At 52.5% G+C, this 26,719-nt stretch overlaps 1 protein-coding gene and 1 pseudogene across 1 annotated transcript; one reads left to right on the top strand and one right to left on the bottom strand.

The window, feature by feature from the left end:
- LOC136480057 (protein PEP-RELATED DEVELOPMENT ARRESTED 1 homolog, chloroplastic-like) overlaps nucleotides 1-3,702 on the bottom strand; it is a 139,205-nt pseudogene extending 135,503 nt beyond the window's left edge.
- Nucleotides 3,703-21,860: 18,158 nt separating this feature from the next.
- On the top strand, nucleotides 21,861-22,271 carry LOC136480055 (uncharacterized). The gene has a single exon (XM_066477726.1). It carries the CDS (start codon nucleotides 21,861-21,863, stop codon nucleotides 22,269-22,271), a length of 411 nt encoding a protein of 136 aa, XP_066333823.1.
- Nucleotides 22,272-26,719: the final 4,448 nt, after the last annotated feature.

Genomic DNA, 26,719 nt, shown 5'->3' with positions numbered 1-26,719 from the left:
AAATTCATTTGATTTTCATGAATGAGCCTATAACATGTGAGGAATGACTAGATGCACTAAACAAGTCCTTAGCAAAGGATGTATGCCATGCCAATCAACTTTTACCTTGAATTGCTCGAAGGAGAGGCATGTCATATAAGTGGGGGTGCATCAACACATATTTGAGAAATCCAATATGTTCAACTCATTCCTTAGCTTGCATAACCTCTTCTCATCCAATGGCTTGAAATCTTGCACACATGCACACACTAAACATGACATCTGGCCTTGATGCAGTTACATAGAGTAGGCTTCCAATCATAGACCGATACAACTTTTGATCCACCATGTTGCCACTTGCATCACTATCCAAATTGCCATTTGTTCCCATTGGTGTGTTAATGGCCTTTGCTTCATTCATGCCAAACTTCTTAAGCATGTCTTTTATGTACTTGCCTTGACTCACAAATGTACCATTCTTCAATTGCTAAATTTGAAGACCAAGGAAGTAACTCAACTCTCCAATCATGGACATCTCAAACTCATTAGCCATCAATTTTCCAAACTCTTCACAAAAGTCTTGATTGGTTGATCCAAATATGATGTCATCAACATAGATTTGCAACACAAGCAAGTCCTTTCCAATCTTCTTGGTGAAAAGAGTGGTGTCAACCTTGCCCATTATGAACCCTTTAGAGAGTAGGAAATCCCTCAACCTCTCATACCATGCTCTAGGTGCTTGCTTCAAGCCATACAATGCATTCTTCAACTTGTACACATGGTTGGGTTTCTTGTCATCTTTAAAACCGGGAGATTGCTCAACATATACTTCTTCATTGATGTAGCCATTTAGAAATGCACTCTTGACATCCATTTGATAGAGCTTGATGTTGTGGGCACAAGCATAGACTAGCAAGATTCTAATTGCTTCCAATCTAGCAACCGGGGCATATGTTTCTCTAAAGTCAAGACCTTCAACTTGTGTATAGCCTTGTGCTACCAATCTTGCTTTGTTCCTTACTACTATCCCATCTTGATCTTGCTTGTTTCTATAGACCCATTTGGTTCCAATCACATTTGTGGTTCTTTGGTCTTTCCACTAATTCCCATACTTGATTTCTTGTGAAGTTGTTTAATTCTTCATGCATAGCATTCACCCAATCAACATCCTTTAATGCTTCTTCTATCTTCTTTGGTTCGATGGATGACACAAATGAGAAATGCTCACAAAATGATGCCAATCTTGATCTAGTTTGCACACATCTAGAAATATCTCCAATTATAGTGTCCAATGGATGATCTCTTGCAATATTAGTTGGTTCGAGTATTGGAACTTGATTGCTTGCACTTGCTTGATCATTGGGTTGAGATGATGTACTAGCCACTTGATCTTGTTCATTATCATGAGAGCCACTTGTACTTGCTTGATTAGTATCAACTTGCACATTTGAGTTAGAGAACACTTGCACTTGATCATCTTCATCATCATTCACTTGTCTAGTCCTTAATTCACCAACATCCATGTTCTTCTTGGCATTTGAAAATTGAATACCTCTAACATCTTCCAAGTTCTCATTCTCATGTTGGGAACCCTTGGTTTCATCAAATTCAACATCATGCACTTCTTCAAGAGTACCACTTTCCAAATTCCAAACTCTATATGCTTTACTAGTAGTGGAGTATCCAAGTAAGAACCCTTCATCACATTTCTTATCAAACTTGCCTAATCTAGTGCCTTTCTTTAAGATATAGCATTTACAACCAAAGACCCAAAAATATGCAATGTTGGGTTTTCTACCATTCAAGAGCTCATAGGGTGTCTTCTCTTTCAATGGGTGACAATACAAGCGGTTGCTACAAAAGAAAGCCATGTTGATAGCTTTGGCCCAAAAGGATTGACTCACATTGTACTCATTAAGCATAGACCTTGCCATATCAATGAGTGTTCTATTCTTTCTCTCAACAAGGCTATGGGGGGTACGACCCCGGATACCCACGGTAGACCACATGGGCTGCGCTCCTAAGGGTGGCCCAGCCCACAAGAAGAAGCCTTGCGAGGCATGACTCTGCTCGGCACCTTTCGTAAGACATCGGGAAGATATCTTGAAGATACTACGAGATCTGTTAGGATATGTATGATCCCAAGATTCCTGTAATCAGTTATTACTTTCTGGTTATCTCTTAGATCTAACCGACTTGTAACCCTACCTCCCGAACTATATAAGGCGGGCAGGGACCCCCTCTAAAATCACGGCATATCATACGATAGCTAATACAAACCAACAGACCACAGGAGTAGGGTATTACGTCATACTGATGGCCTGAACCTGTCTAACTCGTGTGTCTCTATTGCCTTCTTGTTCTTGATCTCACGCTCCTCTGCCAATCAATCTACCTTCATGGGATACACCTCAGAGGACTACCGACGATAATCTGTCGACAGTTGGCGCGCCAGGTAGGGGTGTGCGTGCTGTTTCCTTGTCAAACAAGATGGCTTTTTCCATAGGCTCTTCATTCCTTCGATAGCCTGGCCAGATCTTCACGGTCGGATCCATCTCATGGGTCATCAACGCTGACGGAGTCGGAGAGCTCCTCGAGCCGGAGCATATTGTTTCTGCGCCGGCCACCCCTGCGCCTACAACTATAGATCCAATCTCGGAGGTGATTCCGAGATCTCTTTCAGCAACAACTCGCCGTCCACTTCCTCGCTACCAGAGGAGGCCGATCAACAACGACGATCTGATCGAATCTATCGATCGGGTCGGACGGAAGCTCGCCGATTGTCTCTCCGTCGCCGAATCGGCAATGGACACTCTGGTTCAGCGCCGACCACCCTCCGATCCAGATCTATCGGAGGGTGCTCAGGAAACTACAAGGGCTATGGCCCTACCTTTCGGATTCTCCAACACCGTCGCCGCTTACCAGCATGCCCTAGGGGGCAAACTTGCCGACCAGATCGCTGTCTAGCTCCCACCGACTGTCAACATGCTACACTTAGGCCAGAGCCCTAGGGCGCACCTCCAGACCATCCCGGAAGAAACTCCGGGCTCCAAGTCTCAGGGCTCTATGGAGACCATTGCAGAAACCTTCTCCGATCAATTTCTCCTCCCACCCTTCTGGGGTGGTGCAATCTTCAACGTCAACATCGACAGCCCTCCTCGGAACGGTGAAATCGAGGAGGAGTGCGCTGCTTGGGAAAGCTGAAACGTCAACCGCGCGCAGCAGCGAGAGAATGAGGCAGCCATCGCAAGGGCCGAGGCTACTTGGAATAATCGGCTTGACTCTCAAGGAAGATCGCTCCTGCTCTACCACGACCTCGACGAAGAATTTCTTCGTGTCGACGGCCACGACGTCTTCAAGACTCCAAGCGCCAATTTGGCAGTAGCCGCCAACGAGCTCGCTCGTTTCCCTCAAATGCCCGAACTCACCAAGATTGCCGCCATGCTTAAAGTGGCTCACTGTCAGGTCAATGAGATCCGCGAGGACTAGAGACCTTCGTGCTCTACGAGCACGATTCACCGATCAGCTGCGCCGAGGTTCAACCGCTGCCTAAGTCAAAGCCGTTTTGCCGACCAGTCATTACCTCTCCAAGGGGTACCTAGGGGGCATCGCGCCGAACACCATCGCCAACACGACTAGGAGGTTGAACAGGATGCTAGAGTAGATCTCAGCAACCTCCGGGATGCACGGCGGCGTATCGAGCAATGTTGCTTTGGTTGCCATGAAGACGAAGTACGTCGCCGCCAGGATTACGAGAGGGAGTACGGCAACCCGGACTCAGCCCTCGAGCCTATCCCTGACCACAACGCTGTAGATTACAGTGTCGACAATCCTGAGGGGCCTTTGTCTTTCACAAAGGATCTCCGAACGCTTCGATGGCCCCATGGTTTTAAGATCACCGGGGTCGAGCCCTACGAAGGAAGAATGAACCCAACTCAGTGGCTGCAGGCTTATGCCATTGCCGTCCAGGCCGCGGGAGGAGACACCGGCGTTATGGCAAATTATCTCCCTGTCATGCTCATGCCACCCGCCATGAGCTGGTTCACCAGCCTTGTGCCGGACTCCATCGGCTCATGGGAAGAGTTGAAGAAAGTCTTCACCGACAACTATATGGCCATGTGTACTCGACCCGGCATGAAGCATGATCTCAGCCGCATCAACCAGAAGCCATCCGAGCTCCTCCGCAGCTACATCTGGTGTTTCTCTGAGATGAGGAATTCTATCCCCAACATCACGGAAGCTGAAGTCATCACCACCTTTATCCGAGGACTCCACCATCGCGAACTTCGCTCAAAATTCAACCGTAAGCCACCAACCGGTATCGGCGAAATGATAACTACCGCCAACCAGTACGCCAGTGTAGAGGAAGCCGAGGTGTGCTTCAACGAGGATGCAGGCACTCAGTGACCACCCCAATGAAACGATGATCGCCCCGATGACCGATGTCACAATGACCGCCGCCCAGACGACTGCAGCTATCGTCGCGATAGCGGTCGTGATCGAACAGGAGGACAAAGGCCTGGCCAAAATCACCGCCGCCGGCTAGAACACATCTTCACCGCCGCTAGTCAACCTTGCGCCAAGCGTAACTACGACGAGTAGTACCAAAAGATACTCGATGGCCCATTCCCTCTTCACAAGAACGGCAAACACAAGATGAAGGACTACATTGGTCTAGCCAGGGAGTTCCAGGACAAGAGGCTCGACGATGATGCCAACAACAGAACAGGAGGTCGGCGACTGCCTAGGAACAACAACAACACCTTTCAGGACCACGACAAGGTGGTCGCCACCATCTTCAGGGGCCTCGCCTCCATTGAGAGTCGAAGGGAACAAAAGCGTGCCGCTCGACGAGTGCTCGCCGTCGCTTCAGAAGAAACTACTGCCGACCCTAGCTATCGCCCATGGTCCGAGATCCCCATCACCTTCAGCAGGGCCGACCAGTGGGCAGACATACCATACACAGGATGTTTCCCCCTTGTCCTCGACGCAACCATCCAGAAGGTGCTATTCAGAAAAGTCCTTGTTGACGGTGGCAGTGCTTTGAATCTACTCTTCGCCGGAGCCCTAAGGGAGTTGGGCCTCATGATATCATATCTCCACCCTCAGACTCCTCCTTCTGGGGCGTGGTACCTAGAAGGGCATCCAAGCCACTTGGAGAGATCACCTTGCCAGTACAGTTCGGTACGGCAAGCAACTACCGCATCGAGCATATCAACTTCTACATCGCCGGCTTCGACACCGCCTACCACGCCATACTTGGCCGGCTAGCTCTGGCCAAATTCATGGCCGTACCGCACGACGCATATCTGGTATTGAAGATGCCTTCACCTACAGGAGTCCTGGCTCTGTGGTCCAACCTTTCCGTCACCTACGCTTGCGAGACAGAGAGTCTTGCCCTCGCCGAAGCCACCGACCTCTCCTTCCAGATGGATAGCGTGGTCGCCGAAGCCAAGACAATACCCACCGATGACATGGAGATTCTAGAGCTAGAGCTTCCCTACTCCTCTGCCAAGTCCAAGGAAATTAAGGAGGTCGGCCTCGGCCTCAATGACGCTTCGAAGACCATGAAGATTGGGGCTCACCTTGACCCCAAATAGGAAAGCACGCTCGTCTCCTTCCTACGTGCCAACGCCGATGTGTTTGCTTGGAAACCTGCAGACATGCCGGGTTTACCATGGGAGAAGATCAAGCACTCCTTGAATGTCTCACCGACCGCCAAACCGATCAAGCAGAAACTTCGCCGATTCGCGCCAGACAAGAAGGAGGCTATTAGGGTAGAAATAAAACGACTCTTAGCTGCTGGGTTTATAAAAGAAGTGTATCATCCAGATTGGTTAGCAAACCCTGTTCTCGTTCAAAAAAAGAATAAAGAATGGAGAATGTGCGTTGATTATACTGATCTTAACAAACACTGCCCTAAAGACCCCTTCGGCTTGCCTCAGATAGACGAGGTTGTAGACTCCACCGCCGGCTCTTAACTACTCTCTTTTCTTGACTGTTACTCTGGCTATCATCAGATCTCCCTCAAGGAAGAAGACTAGATAAAGACGTCATTCATTACACCTTTCGGAGCATACTGCTACAAAACTATGTCCTTCGGACTCAAGAACGATGGGGCTACCTATCAAAGGGCCATTCAGATGTGCCACGAATAGCAAATCGGCCGCAACGTCGAAGCATACATCGATGATGTGGTCATCAAAACCAAGACATCCGACAACCTTATCGCCGACCTCAAAGAAACTTTGCCAATCTGAACAAGTACCGATGGAAGCTGAACCCTTCAAAGTGCATCTTTGGAGTTCCATCCGGTATACTGCTGGGCTACATCGTTAGTGCTCAAGGCATCGAGCCTAATCCGGACAAGGTCTCCGCCATCACCAATATGAAATAGCCAACATGTGTCAAGGATATACAAAAGCTTACAGGTTGTATGGCTGCTTTAAGCCGCTTCATATCACGCCTCGGTGAAAAAGGGTTACCCTTCTTTAAGCTCCTCAAGGCCTCCGAGCACTTTTCCTGGTCGGAGGAGGCAGACTCAGCTTTCGAGCAGCTCAAGTTGTTCTTGACAAAGCCACCGATCTTGACAGCGCCAAGGCCAGATGAGACTCTGCTCATCTACATCATCGCCACTTCTCGCGTCGTGAGTACAGCTATCATCGTCGAATGCGAGGAAGTCGGGCACGCTTACAGGGTCCAACGTCCGGTCTACTTTATCAGTGAAGTACTCAATGAGCCAAAAACTCATTATCCTCAGGTACAAAAGCTGTTATATGCAATTCTGATTACGTCGCGCAAGCTCCGGCATTACTTCGAATACTACAAGATCGTCGTGGTCACTGAGTTTCCCCTGGGGGACATTCTTCACAACAAAGAAGCCAATGGCCACATCATTAAGTGGGCTATTGAGCTCGGCACCTATTCCATTGAGTTCAGAAGTAGACCTACCATTAAGTCGCAGGCGCTCGCTGACTTCGTCGCTGAATGGACCGAGATCCAAGAGCCCATCGCCGCCGCTTGCCCCGAGCACTGGGTGATGTCTTTGACGGCACCCTTAACATCAACGATGCCGGTGCGGGCATTCTGTTCATTACGCTGACCAAGGATAAGCTACGTTACGTTCTTCGGATACACTTCCCGCCCTCTAACAACACCGCGGAATATGAAGCATGTCTCCATGGTCTTCATATAGCCATCGCGCTCAGCGTCAAACACCTCATGGTGTACAGAGACTCTGCACTGGTTATCAACCAGCTCAACAAAGACTGGTCCTGTTCTAGTGAGAAGATGGACGCATACTGCGCCGAAATCAGGAAGCTTGAAGGGAAGTTCTACGGTATCGAGTACCACCACGTGGTACGAGATCAAAATCAACCAGCCGACCAACTCTCAAAAATAGGATCATCTCGTGCCGTGGTTCCACCGGAGGTCTTCTTGCAAGATCTCTTGGGGCCATCCATTAAAGAAGAAAAGGAAGTTGAGGAGGTTCCCCCTGCCGAGCAGTTGGTACTCGCGGTGCCTTCGCCGGTCGCCGATTGGAGGGAGCAATTCATCAAGTACCTCACCAACTCTGAAGTACCCGCCACAAGACCGACACCGAATGCCTAATCCACCGAAGTAAGCACTACGTGTTGGTAGACGATAACTTGATGAGGAAGAGTGCCAAGGAAGGGGTATTGTAGAAGTGCGTCCCTCAAGACAAAGGAGTGAAGCTGCTTCACGAAATTCATTCTGGTTCCTATGGCAATCACACGGCCTTGAGAAATCTAGTTGGCAAAGCTTTCCGAGCTGGCTTCTACTGGCCCACGGCCATCTCCGACGCAGAAAACCTTGTCCGGCGCTGTGAAGGATGTCAGTTCTTCGCTAAGCAAATACATGTACCGGCACAGGAATTGCAGACCATCCCAGCTTCTTGGCCTTTCGCATGCTAGGGACTGGACATGATTGGGCCCTTCAAGCCAGCACCAGGAGGTTTCAGGTATGTATACATCGCCATTGATAAGTTCTCCAAGTGGATCGAGTACAAACTGCTTGTTTTAACTACTGCAAAGAAAGCAGTCGACCTCTTTGAAGATATCATACACAGGTTCGGTCTCTCGAATAGCATTATCACCGACCTCGGAACCATGTTTACCGCCCATCATTTTTGGGACTTCTGTGAAGACCGGTGCATCTTCGTTAAATACATTTCTGTTGCTCATCCTAGAGCTAATGGCCAGGTTGAGCGGGCTAATGGTATGATCCTTGATGCCCTCAAAAAGAGGCTGTATCAGAAAGAAGAAAAGCATCCGGGCAGATGGCTCAAAGAACTACCGGCTGTGGTCTAGGGACTGCGCACTCAAGCTAGTCGCAGTACCGGTGTGTCTCCATATTTTTTGGTCTACGACTCGGAAGCCATACTACCAGCAGATGTTGCCTTCCGAGCACCCAGGGTGGAAAATTATGTTGAAGAGCAGGCCATGGCTGTTCGGACAGAGGACATTGACCGGGCCAAGGAAGAACGTCTGATCACCTACGTCCGCACAACCAATTATCTAGAAGATCTACGAAGGTACTATAACCGCAACGTAAAAGGTCATTCATTCACCGTCGGCGACCTCGTTCTCCGTAGAAAACAAAAGACCGAAGGGTTGCACAAGCTGTCTTCCCCTTGGGAAGGGCCCTACGTCGTCAAAGAGGTCACTCAACCAGGATCTTATCGCTTATGTGACTTAGATGGGATTGATGTTCCAAACTCATGACACATCGAGCACCTTATACGTTTCTACCCTTGAAACGCTCCAGATATGTACTCTCCATTTTATGATGAATAAAGTTTTGGTCTCCATAATTTATCTCCATTTTTTCTCCTTTATCTTTCGATCTCCGTGTACGGTCGCCGAAGCATTATGATACTCCATAACGATCTCCAAAATCACCGAGCGGTTTTCTCCAAAATCGCCGAACAGTTTTCTCCAAAATCGCCGAGCGGTTTTCTCCAAATCGCCAAACGATTTCTCCAAATCACCGACCACGATTTCGCCAAATAAAGTTCTCCAAATCTCGAAAATCTCCGAACGGTTATCTCCAAAAAAACGCCGAATGTTTTCTCCAAAACGCCGACACATTTTCGCCAAAAAACGTCGAATATTTTTTCTCCAAACACGTCTCCTCCAAATCGTCAACGTGTCTCGCCACATGTTTTTCTCCAAACCGCTGAATAATTCGATGTAAACCTTTAAAGATATTTTGCCGATCAGCGAGCAGCCTACTTTCTTTTCTGTTCTCTTCGGAGAAGACCCAGCCTCCGATCTCTCCCTACACGTGCCACGGGCTCCGCGCTCTACGTTATGGGTGGTCGGCTGTGGTTCCTTGGTCATGCCTATTTTTCTTTCACGTGCACGGGCTCTGTGCTCGACGTTATAGACTATGGGCTATCTGAGGCCGAGAGCTTAGAGTAGAATTTATTGCTCGGTTGACGTTTATGCCATCTATAGTCATTTCAATAACTGCCGAGCAGCATACGTTTTGCTTTTTCTCTATGGGGAAGGCCTAGTTTCTGATCTCTCCCTGCAAGTGCAACGGGCACCGCGCTCTGCGTTATGGGTGGTCGGCTACGGTTCCTTAGTCACGCCTGTTCCCCCTACACGTGATCGGGCTCCGTGCTCGACATCATGGACTATGGGCTAGCTGAGGCCATGGGGGTTAGTAGCAAACTAACTGCTCGGACTCTACTATAAATATCTTATGGTCATAACTATGAAGATTTTCTCACCGAAATACAATCTAGCTGCATACACATGCACTTTATAACATTTATCATATATATAAGTGTTCTTGCGCTTTCGCGCGTTCTAATTGCATTGCGCAGAAATTACAGATGATGTCAGTCAAGCAGATCATTGGGCTATGTCACTGCCATCCGTCTCACCAAATAGATCTATGTCACCGGCCAGTTTCTTCGCTGCGTCCTCCACCTCATCCTCCAGCTTCTGGGTCTCCGCATCGCTCAGTCCTTCGGTGAAACCGCCCCCTATCGACTGAACATCGATGGTTGGGTAGTGGGACCGAGCAACCACAAGGACATGAGTAGCAACGGTCATAATGGCATCGCGGTTGAAGATCTTGAAATTCTCCCATGCTGCCTTGCACCTCTGGATGATGGTATCTGACCCTTGCCTCCTACCGTCAAGTCGGGGTGCCATTTCTGGGTCGACGCAGTCAACCACTGGTTTGATTCCAGCAACTACGGTGTCAAATTTGTTCCTCTGGGTACGGGCGTCTTGCTCCAAGACATTGAATTGTGCCTTGACCCTCTGACGGTAGTCTGCATGCATTTCAAAATCCATCAGGAAAGACATTAACCTCAACAGAAAACCCGACCACGGGGTACTCACCGTCTAGCTCCTCGATCAGTTTGTTCGCTCACTCTGTCTCCTTCGCTTTCTCCTCCCAGAGTTGCTCGAGGGACTGGCGTAGTTGACCGAGCTCTGCGTCTTGTTCTACAAGTACATCATTCATCAATAAAAGAAATTGAATCCAACTATGTGAGGCATTTTTCTGGATCGAACGTACCTCTCTTCTCCTCAGAGACTTTTTGTAGCTTTTCTAATTGCTCGGAAGCATCTTTAAGTTGTGTAGAGACAGTGATCAGCTGCTCGGACTTGCTCTGAAGTTGTTCTTTTGCAGTCGCCAGTAGTCCAGATAGGACCCCCTTCTGGTATTCTAGGTCCCGCGCGTTGGACTCGGCAAGGTCTCGCTCGCGCTGGGCCCTTTGAATATTCTTCTCCGAAAGATTCATCGCCTCCTTGAGTTTTTTGTTCTCCTCGGCGAGGGGCTCCATCCTCTTAATTAACTGGTAATGGTGCTCGGTAGTTCGAGTTATCCCCTGGAAATGCACAATGACAATGACAGAAGGAAATAAATAATGACAACGAAGAATTTTCGGGATTCAGTATCAACCTCAATTTGTTTTACTACTCTGCCGAGGGCGGATTTAGCCTCCTCATTTCTCTAGGGGTGTCCTTTTCCTCGACAACTACCACTTCGTCACCGTGCTTGTGAATGATCTGAACGGATTGGGTTCGAGGCTCATCACGAACGATCTCCTCGACCTCGTCCTCCTCTTCCACAGCAGTAGGGCTCACCGCAGGGGGGCTCTATGGCCGGACAGTGGGTCCGAGCATGACACACGACCCCTCAGGGGACACTGTTAGCTCCTCGGGCACCCCTGGTCTCACCGACCCAGACTCTACTGCCTCGCTGGATACTACAGTTTCAGCTCCTGAGGGTCCGGCGCTACCCGACGTTGCTCTAGGTATTGTTGCTGAGCCGGCTTCTGCTGGTGTCGGTCCCTCACCGTCTCCAGTTCCACCTGCAGCGGTTGTTGTTTGTTCCACCAATCGCCGAGCACTGGGGGACCCTGACATGTGGGCAGCAGGCGCTTCCTCCGCCTTAGATCAGCTTGAGACTGCTTGACAGTCTGGGCGGGTGACTTCGGATCCTCCATGTGCCTTTCGCTGCATCAGAACATTTGGTCAATCGCCCAAACAACAGAGGTCAAATAGCAAAACAATAACAATACGAGGTTACTTACCGTTTGGTCTGCCGGTGTGCTTTTTTGAATCGTCGAGGCCTGTTTGAGCCCCCGGGTGTGGCTGTGGGGTCGACCTCCGTAGTACCGGGTGGAGGTCTATCCTCCTCTACAGTTGGCCTCTGCTCTGCTTGTTGTTCCGATGTTTCCTCAGCCTATACCACCATCGTCTGATGCTCAGGGACTCCTGTCGCCTGCTGCTTGGGGACTTCGTCGCTTCCCTTTGGTTGCTCCTCCACGCGTGTTCTGTGTGAAGTTGTTTGCACGCTTGGGGGAGGAGGAATTGTATTATCATCATCATCATCAGACCACTCCATCACCACAGCCCTCCATGGATGGCTGGTCTGGTCGCCGCCCAGTGATATACTACCCGGTTTGCGGGGAGCGATCGTCGCTGTTTTCCTCTTCTTCCGGGCTGGCTTGTCTACCGCTGCCTGTTTTCCCCGAGATTTCTCTGATAACGGGGGGGGGGGGATGCGCCGTATGATCAACATCCGACTCTCTGGATTCTGATGAGATACCGATGGAACTTTCTTCAGGGTTTTCTGTTGGTCGGACGTCCACCGCTGGCGGCCATTTAGCTCTCGGCATGTCAGAAAGTATACTGCTCTGTCCTGTGAATGGATCTTTGTATAAGTAAGTTAGTTCCCTGCTCGGCGAATCGATAATTGAACAATGCAGGGCAAGATTATTACCTGAAGAGGCGGATTGGTACAGTTGAAGGCCTTCGTTTCTTTTGGCCAACTAAATGAGGCGCTGGAGGTGAATAGTTCTGTGGCGCGACATATTACTTCTTTCCTTGATAGCCGTTCAGGTCTCTCTCGAGTTCCATCGTCGTCGCCCTTGTAGTCAAAAGCAGGGTAGGCCCTTTCCTTGCAGGGCTAGACACGGTGTACTATGAAGCTTGCTACCACAAGTTCACCTCTCAACTCCACCCTTTGAATCAAGTCAAGGAGCTCCTTCACTTGCTCCATATCGACACTCCTTGGTCTCTCCGACCAGCTTCTTTGGTTCTCCGGGATATGGTGGACATCGCAGCGGACGGCCAGGTGGTTCTGTTTCATGTAATACCACTTGGCATTCCACCCTTTCAAGGAAGTGTTCAGTGGTATGCTGATATAATCGCTGGCCATTCCATCCCGGAGCTACAGATATACGTCGCCGACCACCTTGGAGCCGCCGCCGCCTTTCTTCTTTAACCAAAATAAATGTCTAAAGAGGTTGAAGTGCGGAAGAATTCCAAGAAACGCCTCACAGAAGTGAATAAAGATCCAGATGTGTAGTATAGTGTTGGGGTGGAGATTGCACAGACTGATCGACCAAAATACCAATAGATCTCACAAGAAAGGATGAACAGGGAACCCCAATCCACACCAAAAATAATCTTCAAAGACTACAACTTCATCGGTGTTAGGCATTGGAAAGGGCTCACCAATGGCTAGACGCCATCCGCCGGTAACGCGGTAAGGAAGCACGCCCGCCGTCACCATTCTTTTGAGCTCTGGTTCTCTAGTGCGCGATGGCATCCACTCTTCATCATGGCAGGCTCTTCATCTGGAGGTGTGGTGGTTGAGATGGAAGATGAAATGGCGAAGTGGCAAAGGTGGGAGAATGGGGGCGGTGGTACTGTTACAAAGCACTTTCCCCACCTTTATAACTCAAGAGTTTTTGGGAAACCGTTCCCGTGATCTACGCCGCTGCGATTTCTCCGATGCGCCAAATGGGCCGTTACATGGGCTTCGGCGCAAACCGCAACCCACGGCGCTCATTTATGGCTGCCTTTAGTTGCTCCTAGCCTAAATATCGCCGACTTCTCCGCCATTTATTGAGGCTTAGTAACTGACACTGGCCAGCTATTACTCCGGTTTTTCCTCCACGGTTGGATAACTCCTATAACTCCGCATGTAGCTCGGGGACTGGTGGTCTTTTCTGTTGATTTTAGGTTGTTTTCTGTTTCTGACCCTAGCACCACATGACTGCGTCACCTACTGTCAGGCTCGGGGACTAAGTGGGCACACTTCACCTTGCGGTGAATGTGTTGTGTCTCTTTTTGGGCCACGCATGGGGATTGGCTGCCTGCTCATCTGGTTTTCTGCTTTTCTTCTAGTTTCTGAGCCTAGCACCACAAGACTGCATCATCTACTGTCAGGCTCGGGGACTAAGTGGGCACACTTCACCTCATGGTGAGTGTGCGGGATTTTTTCTTGAAGACTGCATGCCTATAGAGGAAGATTGACTCCTACAATTTTGTTCGGACTCTAAGTGGGCACACTTGGTTCACTGCAGAGAAATTTTCGATTCTATACTTGAGCTCCTTACATCCTTATGGCAAGCTGTACTTGGGTCACACTGCTCGGTGACAGGTCACACTGCTCGGCGACGGTTCACGCTGCTCGATGACAGGTCGTTTTGCTCTGCAACGGTTCACACTACTCGGACAAGCTCAAGGCGGCGTTGCACAATGGGTACAAGGTGCTCGGGGACTAGCTGTGGGGGGTACAACCCTGGATACCCATGACAGACCACATGGGCTGTGCCCCTAGGGGTGGCCCAGCCCACAAGAAGAAGCCTTGCGAGGCACGACTCTGCTCGGCACCTTCCGCAAGACATCGGGAAGATATCTTGAAGATACTACGAGATCTGTTAGGATATATATGATCCCAAGATTCCTGTAATCAGTTATTACTTTCCGGTTATCTCTTAGATCTAACCGACTTGTAACCCTACCTCCTGGACTATATAAGGTGGGCAGGGACCCCCTCTAAAATCACGGCATATCATACGATAGCTAATACAAACCAACAGACCACAGGAGTAGGGTATTACGTCATACTGATGGCCTAAACCTATCTAACTCATGTGTCTCTGTTGCCTTCTTGTTCTTGATCTCATGCTCCTCTACCGATCAATCTACCTTCATGGGATACCCCTCGGAGGACTGCCGATGATAATCTATCAACAAAGGTCATTTGATTGTGGAGTGTACTTGGCCGAGAGTTGATGTCTAATTCCAAACTCATCACAAAACTCATCAATTCTAGTGTTCTTGAACTCACTACCATTGTCACTTCTAACCCTCTTGATGGTTGTTTCAAACTCATTGTGTATGCCCTTGACAAATGATTTGAATGTTGCAAATACATCTATCGGGTTCATAAACCCAGGGTCCCTCATGGACCTCCTTCCCAGCAAAAGCTTGGCCCAGTAGATGACATTGTGAACGACGCGCAACTCCTAGGCCGGCCCGAATACCTAACGATAGGCCAGAAGGGTGATCTAATCTCTGACCGGAAGGTCTGGCCAAGGAGGAACAGCGACCGCTTCTAACTCTGGCCCGCCTCTCTGATCGGAAGGTCTGGCCGAGGAGGAACAACGCTCGCTTCCGACTTTGGCCCGCCTCTCCGACCAGAAGGCCTAGCCAAGGAGGAATAGCGCTCGCTTCTGACTCTGGCCCGCCTCTCTGACCGGAAGGCCTGGCCAACGCCGCTTCCGACTCCGACCCACGTCTCCGACCGGGGATGCACCGAACCTTTGCTTACAACTCTTCTCTGACTGGTATAGTTGGAGCCGACTGGGGACCAACCGACCGAGGACGCTCGCTCAGTAAGGACCCAGGCAATGTGCGGAGTAAGTAAGATAGGGCGCTCAAGTCAACCACAATACCAAGGACCGTACCCTGTACACTTGCAGGACAGTACCGACAGGACATGTCAGGAGGGTGCCCTGCAACCTACCAGGCATGTCAGAACCAAAGCAGTGTTGTGGGCACCGACGTTTTGCCCTACAATGTTATGGGCGCCATCAATTCCTATACTAGGCAAACACAGTAAAACCTCCCACATGCCTCTGAGCATCAACAGTATTGTGGGCGCCGTCATTTACCATACACGATGAATGCGGTAAAACCTCCCACATGCGTCTGGCATCAACAGTATTGTAGGCGCCTACAATCATCTTGTACCCGACGGCGTGGGCAACAAGACTTACCAGCATACGTACTCTCTCTCTCGCTTGTAAGGCCGTACCCTTCATCTATAAAAGGGCATGCGCTCTCTCCCAATGAAGGATGGATAAACTCCAAGATCAATCTCATGACAACTGAAACACACTCCAATGATCTGAATGACCAAGGATTCCAACAAACAACAGACGTTCAAACACTTAGCACATAGTAGAGCTCCCATCACTCAGCCCTTCAGACCAGAGTCTGACCGGACCTCTTGCACCCCCATCTTTCTCCCTCTTATTTGTAACCCCACAGCAAACTTTGAGCACCTAGGCTCAGGAATAAAGTCATTGATCGACTCAGACTAGACGTAGGGCATGTTGCCTAAACTAGTATAAAACCTGTGTCATTGAGTGCTAGGCCACATCCGATCACAACGTATGGCAAAACTACAAATATTTATGTGTTGGTCACTTTCTGCAACGACAGTTGGCGCCGTCTGTGGGAAGACACTGTACGTTCATGCTTTTTGGTCATCTGATGGTCCACTTTTCCGCCACCTCCGCCATGGCGGGCTCAAGTGATATGACTCGCTTCGGCTCACTAGAGTTTCCCACACACCCACCTATTGGGATGTGGGTTCCACCCATCTATGAGCCATCGCAGGCCTTCCTCTTTGGAAGCCTGGACTTCATCGCTGACTGGCTCGACGTACTACACCTCCATGAGGTGGCACTTATTCCGGCACCCGTCAGAGGAGGTGCATCCTCCGTCGGCTCCGGGACTCCCGGTCACTTCAACGGCGAGGTGCCTGCGCTTCGTTCCGAGCATACGCTCTGCTCAAACCCCACTATGAGTAATGTACGTACTATTCTTTACTCGCTTTTTACTATTTTCACTGATTCTCCGGAGGGACCCCGTTGTCCCTACCGTGACCGCCATGTGACCGGTTCCCCTACAGCCTCGTGTCCCCCGCAGACGCATATGCTCGGGGACTCCGAAGGATGCTGGCGCCACCCCCTATCACATCCAAATTTGTGGGGATGGCGAGCTATGCTCTCGCCTCTTTTCACGACCTCCTAGATGACGATGTTGAGAGCGACAGCTCCAACATCGGCGATGTCGTGGCACCTAGCCACCCTCTGTCCTGGGAGTACGCTATGGTGGATGCTCTAGGACAGCCACTGGTGGTAGTGGAGTCTCTTCAGACCCACACCCCTCTGGACCTAGGCGCATGGCGAGGAGCTACAACAAAGGCGGCAGAACTAGCCGCCAACTGTGCCAACGTGCTCGACGCACCATGATGTGCTCCGCGTGCGTAACCTGGTGAGTGGCACCTAGGGTCACGCCCGCTAGGTCCAGCGCAACATCATGGATGAGGGGAATGATCACCCATAGTTTGCTCGGGCTGGCCAAAACATCACCGCGGCGGTGATGCTTCTGCGTGGCCTTCTCGAGCCGGACAACCCCTAGGAACAGGTGATCTATCGGAACCTCCAGGCACTAGTGGAAACCACCGCCATTCAACAGGCGAAGAGCTCCGCATCACGACACCGACTCACAGCCTCTCTCCCCACCAGGGGAGTGGGGACACACCAGACGAATCGCTCCATCCGCTCACCGCTACAGCCACCGAGCGTGGCACAAGAGGGCGCAGCTGTGCCATAGCCTGACCTGGCACCCACTCCACACCGACCGCCTGTGCATGAACACCTCGGGCCAAACCAAGATGCTCGCAGTGTCATCAGCAACCGATGCCAGGCTCAGCATGATGATGACATCCATCGGGTGATAGTGAGAGCAGATGACACGGGCTTCGACCAGACCATTAAGGAAATCAGGGAGACGCACCCTAGGCATGGTCGACGATCGGACAATCGGAGTCCTAGCCCAGATGGCCTGGGACCATGGGCCTTTGGCCAACACATTCAGAGAGCACCATTCCCACAGTGCTTTTGACCGTCTACCAACATTGCCAACTATACCGGGGAGACGAACCCCAGAATATGGCTCAAAGACTTTTGGCTCGCTTGCCGAGCCGAAGGAGTGGATGATGATCACTTCATCATTTAGTACCTCCCCATCTGCGTGGGGGAACATGTTCGAGTGTGGCTTGAATTCCTCCCGCACAATAGCATCCACGACTGGGCGAATCTCAAGAGGATCTTTGTTGGGAACTTCTAGGGGGCCTATGTCCACCTTGGGAACTCCTGGGACCTCAAGAGCTGCCAGCAGGAGCCCAACGAGTCCCTGTGGGATTACATCTATAGGTTCTTGAAGCGGTGCAACTCCCTTCCTAATGTCATCAACATGGACGTCATCAGCGCATTCCTCTCCGGGACGACCTATGAGTCCCTGATCCACAAGCTTGGCTGCCTGAAGCCCTGAACCACCCGTGACCTGCTCAACGTCACCACAAACCATGCCTCCGGCGAGGAGGCGGTCAGAGTGGTCTTCAATGGAGGCCAGGACAAGGTCAAGGCCAAGCGTGAGGACCAAGACGAGGGCCCCTCCATGCAGAGGGGAAAGAAGAATAAGAAGGATCGGCACTGACTGGCCAACTCTACGTTGGTCACCGTAGCTGATCGCGCGGGCAAGTAGCCCTAGCCGAGCTTGCCTGACCACTTTGGCAAGCTCATGGATAGCCCCTGCACTAACCACACTTACCCCGTCAAGCACCTCTACAAGGACTGTGAGCTCCTCAAGCGCTTCTTGCAACAGGCCGGCGGGCCAAAAGAAGGAAAGGGCAAGGAGACAGCAGCCAAGAAAGGAGGCACGGCGGGCAAGGATGGGGACGGCTTACCCAACCCTAAGGAATGCATCATGATCTTCGGGGGATCTGATGTCGTCTACTCCAAGCGCCAGCACAAAGTGCGCTACCGAGAGGCGTGCGTCACTGAAACGGCCGTCCCCTCCTTCCTTCGCTGGTCAGAATCTCCAATCACTTTTGATCAGAGGGACCATACATCCCATGTTGCCAGATCAGGGCGCTACCCACTCGTCGTCGACCCCATTGTCCGCAAGAAGCTCCTCACCAAGGTGCTGATGGACGATGGCAGCGGCCTCAACATCCTCTACATCGACACCCTCGACGCCATGCGTATCCCCCGGTCGGAGCTCCAACCGGCGAGCTCTCCCTTCCACGGCATGATCCTAGGAGCGCAGGCATACCTGCTCGAGCAGATCGACCTACCCATCACATATGGTGACCGAGCCAACTTTCGCTCAGAGGTGCTCACCTTTGAGGTGGTGGACTTCCTGGGGTCTTACCACACCATCTTGGGGCGGCCATGCTACGCCAAGTTCATGGCGGTCCCCAACTACACCTACCTAAAGCTATAGATGTCGGGGCCAAACGGCATCATCAATGTGGGTATCACCTTCTTGCATGCCTTCATGTGCGACCACGAGCATTACGAGCTCACCACTGCCGTCATCAACTCTTCCGAGCTCCCGTGGCTCGGGGAGTTGTCGACCCCAGCAGTCTCGGACTGCAACAAGCCAACCTCTTTGACTGCCTTCCGCCCACTTGAGGAAACTAAGGCAGAGGGGACTGACCCTATACGGTGACCGAAGTGATCTGACCAGGCACCTACCGACTGAAGGATGACAACATCGATGTTCTCACCAACGCTTGGAACATCGAACAGTTACGTCGTTCCTTTCCTTAGAAATTAGGTCTTACCATTTTTTCATTCAACATTCGCTCCTACATAGCACCCCGGCCCCAAACACTTTTGGCCCGGGTCGCTTGGGGGCTCCATGGAGGTGTGGTACCACCTCTCTTTTTGTTTACTATCATATGGTAAAATACCTTTCTACCTGAACGAAAGGGTAGTTCGTTGCTTTAATTACCTTACGTAGCTTTGCTTTAAATATTCTGACCGATCGCACCCCGCCTCTACTTATGGTTACGAGCAGCTGAGCCTCACGGGCCATGCCTAAGCTCTTAAGGTTGCAGCCTATGGGACGAACAGGCAGGTGCGAAAAAAAGAATAAAAAACAAAATTATGCTAAGGTAAAAATAAGGAACGAATGGGACAAGCTTCCCCGAACGAAGTGATTCCATCACAAAAAACAAACGGATTGTATTCATTAAATACATAAAAATGTTTACACGGGGGCTCCCCCATGAACCTAACTTTTACATCTGCTAAACTACTTTTACTCTAATTCCTACTATGGCTGCCCAGCGGCATCGGCTGATGGCGCAACCGGTGAAGGTAGGGGCTGCTCGCTCTCTGGCTGGGTGACACTTGGTGCGAACTGAGGCGGGGTGATGTTCGCTTCTGACCTAGGCCCTACACCATCCGCAGTCTAGGCGACATCCTCCTGGTGCGCGCCTTCGGCCACATTCACATGGCGGACATCCATCACCCACTGCATGGAGACTTGCTCAGCACCAACTGTGTATGTGGCAGCAAGCTTTCCCTGAGCTCATGGATGGCCTCCGGGCTCCAGCCATAGGCATAACCGCTGCAGATAGCGGCGAAGTCCAGCTCCGAGTCGTGCATCACCATCGATGTTAGCACCCCTAACATTCCATAGAACATCCTATTGGAGATGAGGGCCCAAACCTCATGTGGCACCTCTGCCAGTTGGATGGTGGGCATGCTGGTACTTGGCGCCAACTCGAAGACCTCTGAGACGACGACCTGGGCGACATTGTGAAGTTGGTCAAGCTCCCCCTTGAGAGCATGTCGCTCTTCATGGGACTTGGCCAGTGCCTCCGCATTCCAGCCAATTGTCGCCCTGGCCGTCTCCAGGCCTTGCTCCAGCAGCCCAACCTTTCCACCCAGTTCTGGAAGAAGGATGACGAGCTCAGAAGCAAGTTAAAAGAAAAAAGACATCAACCAAAAGTGGAAAAGGTACGTACCAAGGTGGGTGTTCTCAAGGATGGAGAGCCCTTCCTCCTACTGAGTCACCAGCTCGCGTAGCCGAGCATTTGCCTCCTCCATCTCGAGCACCCAGCCTCAGAGCGCGAGCACTTCCTGATCGACCTCCGATCGGGCCTTCCGCTCCAACTCTAGGGCCTTTCGCTCCAACTCTACGACCTCTAGGGAACCCTAGAGCACCGCCTCGGTATAGGCCAAGGACTTCTAGAGAGCCACCTTAGTCTCCGCCTGGCGGACCTTTGCTGCCTCAAGCCCTCGCTCGGTCGCGGTCGCCCGCTCCACCACAAGTAGCTCCACCGCCCTCGCCTCGATCGCCTCCGCTGCTTGGTCTTGGGACTCAAAGTAGGAGGACTCCAGCTCATGCTCGAGCTCAGCGACCCACCATGATGTCATGGCTTCCCGCTCCATCCGGGCATGCTCCATCCAGAGGAAACGGGACTTACGGCTCGACATCTCCTCTAGACCTTGCAAAACGAGAAGCAGCATGCTGAAGCAACCAACGAAAGACCAAGGAGTCAAGGACGGCCGCAGAAAACTGACCTCTATGACATGGGGTAGGTCGACCATGACCGCCTGCTAGACAGACTTGACCCGCTCTAGGGCCTCCTCGAGCTTCACCCTGGTTTGGCCGAGATCGGACTCCATAGCGAGTCCTCTCCTAGAGCTAATCCTCCTGCTCATCTCGAAGGACGAACTGAACCTTCTTTGGGTCCTCAAGGTAGGGCCACACCAAGTTGGTCGCCCCTAGCCCGCTGGAAGGCCCAACCAACGATTAGACCACCACCAGCTCCTGCGACGGCACCGACGGCTCCACCCTATCACTCGCTTCGCCTTTGGAGGAGACCTCCACTACCTCAATTTCACAACCCGCTAATGGACTCTCCGCCTCTGGCCTGGCCGCATCCCCCCGACACCTATGGCTCTGACTAAGCGGGTGAGTGTTAGAATATATAATAAGCCCATATTGGGCGTATGGCCCATTGGCCTGTGTACATTGTAACCCTAGCCTATTAGGCTATATAATGAAGGTCACCCCCCTGATTAGGGTGTGCGGTGTTACTCTACATGGTATCACGAGTTCTGGGGGCCTGATCCCGGGTCTTCCCTTTCCTTTTCCGCTGCCCGTGTTCCTTCTCGAGGGGACGCGCAACCGCACCATAGGGCTGCCGCCGCCTCTGCCCCGCGCGCCCCTCCAGCCACTGCCGTGCTAGCCTGCTCCAGCCGCTGCCGCCTCCGCATGTGATTCACCGCGTCGCTCAGGCCGCGCCGCTCGCTGCTGCCTTCAGCCGTGCGACGCACCTGCAGGCCGCCGCCTCTGCCGCCCGACGCGAGTTGCACCGCACAGGCCGCTGCCACCCGCGCCCCTGCTTCTAGCGAACAGGCCGCGCGCGTCGACTTTGTCATGACGTCCTCGACGCTTTCCTCTGCTACCTCCGGTGTTCTCGGCTCCGGAACCTCCGGCGCCATGGGGGACGGCATCGCCCCTGCCTTCTACGCCGCCTATGCCGCTGTCAACGTCAAGCAACACGTCCCGATCACCCTTAGCCTCGAGCGCCCCAATTACTCCAAGTGGAAGGCGTTCTTCACCGCCCTCTGCGCCAAGTACAGGCTGCTCGGCCACATCGATGGCACGGAGGCTGCACGCCCGGCTGATCCCACGTGGTCTCAGCCCAACGCTTGCATCCGTGGCTGGATGTACGGCTCCTGCGACGACACCGTCCTCAACCTCGCCATGGAGCCTGATCAAGACGCGCGTGCCCTGTACGTCTCCATCGAGGCCCTGTTCCAAGCGAACAAGGAGCCTCGCGCTGTCATCCTTGGGCAGGAGTTCCACAGCATGCTACAGGGTGATCTCTCGGTCGATGCCTATGCCTAGCAGATGAAGCATACTGCTGATGCCCTGTGGGAGGTTGGTCACACCATCTCTCCCACGCAGCTTGTGCTCAACCTCCTGCGCGGCATCAATCCTCGCTTTGCCACCACCGCCGACATCATCGCCAACACGTCGCCGCTCCCGGACTTCAAGGCTGCCACCAACATGCTCTGTGTCAAGGAGCTTCGCCTCAGCTCCGAGGGCAAGGAGGCTTCGGCATCAGCACTCGTCGCCTCCTCCACCTCCTCTTGCACTTCGCCATCCTGCCGGCCCACTCCCGCGTCATCCAACCATGGGGTGGCGGCAAGGGCAAGGGGGGCAAGGGCAAAGGAGGACATGGCGGCAACGGCAACAACGGAGGCGGCGGGCGCAACCAGCAGCATGGCGCCAACCAGGGCGCTCCAGGCGGACGTCAGGCTCCTCAGCCGGCTGGTCCTTGGGTCTGCTATAACCCTTGGCCCATCCAGCAGTGGCCTCCTCAGCAGCAGCAGTGGGGCGCGCCATCCGTGCCTCCTCCACCGCCGCCCCCCTCCGCAGGCACACACTGCCTTCGCGCCGGCCCAGTACTCCACCGCGTCGCCAGGGTACGGGTACGGCTCCTGGGACGCGACCAGCCTGATTGCCGCCCTCAATTAGATGGCGGTTCAGGGGTCTTCCCCCTGGGTCATGGACAGCGGAGCGACATCCCACATGTCCTCCAACGACGGTATACTTCTTTCCCGTCTCCCGTCACCACCGTCCTCCATTACGGTTGGTAACGGGCAATCTATTCCTGTCTTTAGTCGTGGCACATCTTCCTTACAAATAGCTGATCGTTCCTTTCATCTTGATAATGTTCTTGTCGCTCCGCACCTCACCCGTAACCTGTTATCTGTTCGACAGCTTACTCGCGACAATAATTGTTCAATTGAGTTTGACGCCTCTGGTTTTTCTGTTAAGGATCTCAAGACCAAGACAGTCCTCCTTCGGTGCAATAGCCATGGGGACCTCTACACCATTCCACATCGCATGCCACCTCGCTGTCACATCGCTGTCATCTCCCCGGAGCTATGGCACTCCCGCCTTGGTCATCCTACCCCTGCTGTCGTCGTTACTCTAAATAAGCTATCAGCTATCTAGTGTAATAAAGCAGCTCGCCGCATTTGTCATGCTTGCCAGCTCGGTAAACATGCTAGGCTGCCTTTTGCTAGTTCGGTCTCTAGTACATCAACACCTTTTGAACTTGTTCATTGTGATGTTTGGACCTCTCCAGTTGCGAGTATTTCTGGTTATAAATTTTATCTTGTGTTAGTTGATGATTATACACATTATTGCTGGGCGTTCCCTCTTCGTCATAAATCTGAAGTTCATGAACACATTGTTCAATTTGTTGCTTACGCTCACACACAGTTCAGTTTTTCTGTCCACTGTTTTCAGGCAGATAATGGCACCGAGTTCCTCAACAATGCCACCGCCACCTTCTTGGCTGGCCGTGGCATTCTCCTTCGCACCTCGTGCCCCTACACATCCGCTCAGAATGGCAAGGCTGAGCGCATGCTCCGGACTCTGAACAATGGTGTTCGCACGCTTCTAATTCATGCCGCCATGCCTCCATCCTATTGGATCGAAGCTCTCTCCACCGCTGTGTTCCTCACGAACCGACGGCCATCCTCGTCCAAAAATAACGGTATACCATATCATCTTCTCCACCACAAGATGCCAGACTACTCCATCTTTAGGGTTTTTGGCTGCCTATGCTACCCCAACCTTAGTGCCACGACTCGCCACAAACTGTCTCCTCGCTCCACGGCATGTGTCTTCCTCGGTTACCCTCCATCACAGAAGGGTTACCGGTGTCTTGACCTCTCCACTCGCAAGATTATCATCTCGCGACACGTCATCTTTGATGAGACTCACTTTCCGTTTGCGGCCTCCAAGCCTCGACCGGATTCTCTTGATTTTTTGTTACAGGACTTACTTCCCGCGCCGGCCCCGTCTACCTCAGACGTTCGGCACTCGCGGACCTCGGTGGCGCCTGCCTCGTCTGGCTCAGACGACGCTGGTGATGCCGGCGATCCCGTCGGACTTGACCCTGCCATCATGTGGCATGGCGCTGCTCACCGGCTGCCCTCAGCTCCTCGGCAGGCTGCGGCTCTAGCACCTCCTCTGCCAGCAGGTGTTGTCACCCCTGCCCCTGCCCAGCAGCGGTTCGGCATCCACTACGGTCATCGTTCAGCTCCACCGCCGGTGGCACCTTCGATCCCACTGCAGCAGGCAGCGGCGGCACCTTCGGCCCCACTGCAGCAGGCAGTGCTGCCCCAGGCTCCAGCACCGCAGGAGCCTCCTGCGTGGGCGACTCATTCCCAGACAGGTTCCCTGCCGCCGCCCATGCAGCGGTATGGCTTCACCGCAGCGGCCTCCGGTCCGGCTTCTCCGTTGCCAGGCAACTCTCGCGCCGCGCTCGCCGATGCGAATTGGCGTGCGGTGATGGCTGAAGAATACAAGGCGCTCATGGACAATGGCACCTGGCATCTCGTTCCTCGACCGCCTCGAGCCAACGTCATCACCGGCAAGTGGGTCTTCAAGCACAAGTATCATGCTGATGGCTCTCTGGCTCGTCATAAAGCCAGATGGGTCATTCATGGGTTCTCGCAGCAGTACGGCATCGACTACGACGAGACGTTCAGTCCGGTTGTCAAATCGGCCACCATCCGGGTCGTCCTCAGCATCGCCGCCTCTCGTTCCTGGCCGATCCATCAGCTGGACATGAAGAACGCCTTTCTTCATGGCCATCTGAACGAGACCGTCTACTGCCAGCAGCCGCCCGGCTTCGTCGACCCAGCGGCTCCCGACCACGTCTGTCTCCTGCAAAAGTCCTTGTATGGACTCAAGCAGGCGCCTAGGGCGTGGCACCAGCGGTTCTCCGGCTTCATTCGGCGGTCCAGCTTCACTGCTTTGACCTCCGACACGTCCCTCTTTGTTTACAAAGCGGGTGCCGACATTGCCTACTTGCTGCTCTACGTCGACGACATCATTCTGACAGCCTCGTCAACTACGCTTCTTCATCGCATCACCGAGCTCCTTCATTCCGAGTTCGCCATGACAGATCTCGGGGACCTTCATCACTTCCTCAGGATCTCTGTCACGCGTTCTGCTGCTGGCCTCTTCTTGGCTCAGCGCCAGTACGCTGTGGACCTGCTCCAGCGCGCCGACATGGCTGAGTCTCACTCTACGGCGACTCCTGTTGACACTCAGGCCAAGCTCTCAGCTATGGACGGCGCTCCGGTGGCGGATGTCACTCAGTACCGCAGCCTCGCCGGTGCTCTACAGTACCTCACGCTGACTCGTCCGGATCTTGCCTATGCCATTCAGCAGGTTTGCCTCTTCATGCACGACCCGCGAGAGCCTCATCTTGCGATGCTCAAGCGTGTCCTGCGGTATGTTAAAGGCACCCTGTCCACCGGGCTTCACATCGGCACTGGCAGCATCACAAGCTTGACTGCCTACTCCGATGCTGATTGGGCTGGCTGTCCCGACTCTCGGCGCTCCACTTCAGGGTACTACGTCTTCCTCGGCGACAATTTAGTCTCTTGGTCCTCTAAACGATAGACTACGGTCTCTCGTTCGAGTGCGGAGGCTGAGTATCGTGCTGTTGCACACGCTGTGGCTGAGACTTGTTGGCTTCGTTAGTTACTTCAGGAGCTCCACGCACCCATCTACTGCGACAATGTTAGTGCTGTCTACATGACCGCCAATCCAGTTCATCATCGTCGCACGAAGCATATTGAGATAGATATTCACTTTGTCCGTGAGAAGGTTGCTTTGGGACAGGTTCGGGTGCTCCATGTTCCTTCATCTCATCAGTTCACGGACATTATGACCAAAGGGTTACCTATACAGTTGTTCACTGACTTTAGGTCCAGTCTTTGTGTTCGTGACACTCCCGCTTAGACTGAGGGAGGGTGTTAGAATATATAATAAGCCCATATTGGGCGTATGGCCCATTGGCCTGTGTACATTGTAACCCTAGCCTATTAGGCTATATAATGAAGGTCACCCCCCTGATTAGGGTGTGCGGTGTTACTCTATAGTGAGTCATGCGGCCCTCCGCCCAGTGAGGCAAGGAGCCTGGTCTACCTCTCCTCTTCCACCATAGCCAGTGCTGGAGGGATTGCGAGGGTCACCTCCGACATAGCCTCCACCATCACCTCCACCGCCGCCACCGTACTTACGACCGGCTATGAAGGCACTGCCCCCTAAGGGGAAGGATGCGCCACAACCACCCTGCTCTCCCCGCCACTCGACATGGCATGCTGCAAGGTGGGCCTCCACTCCTCCTGTACAAAAGTTGGGGCGATGCTCAGTCTCATCAGCATATGGTCGCTGTCGAAAAGAACAGGTCAGTCACACTCCAAAAACTCAACTATGAGATCAAGAACAAACAAAGAATACATACTAGGATGCAAGTGGTA

Source organism: Miscanthus floridulus, chromosome 9 (genome assembly GCF_019320115.1).
Source record: "Miscanthus floridulus cultivar M001 chromosome 9, ASM1932011v1, whole genome shotgun sequence".
Classification (NCBI taxonomy): domain Eukaryota; kingdom Viridiplantae; phylum Streptophyta; class Magnoliopsida; order Poales; family Poaceae; genus Miscanthus; species Miscanthus floridulus.
The sequence above is the reverse complement of the archived record's forward strand: the minus strand, read 5'-3'. Positions and strand labels throughout refer to the sequence as shown.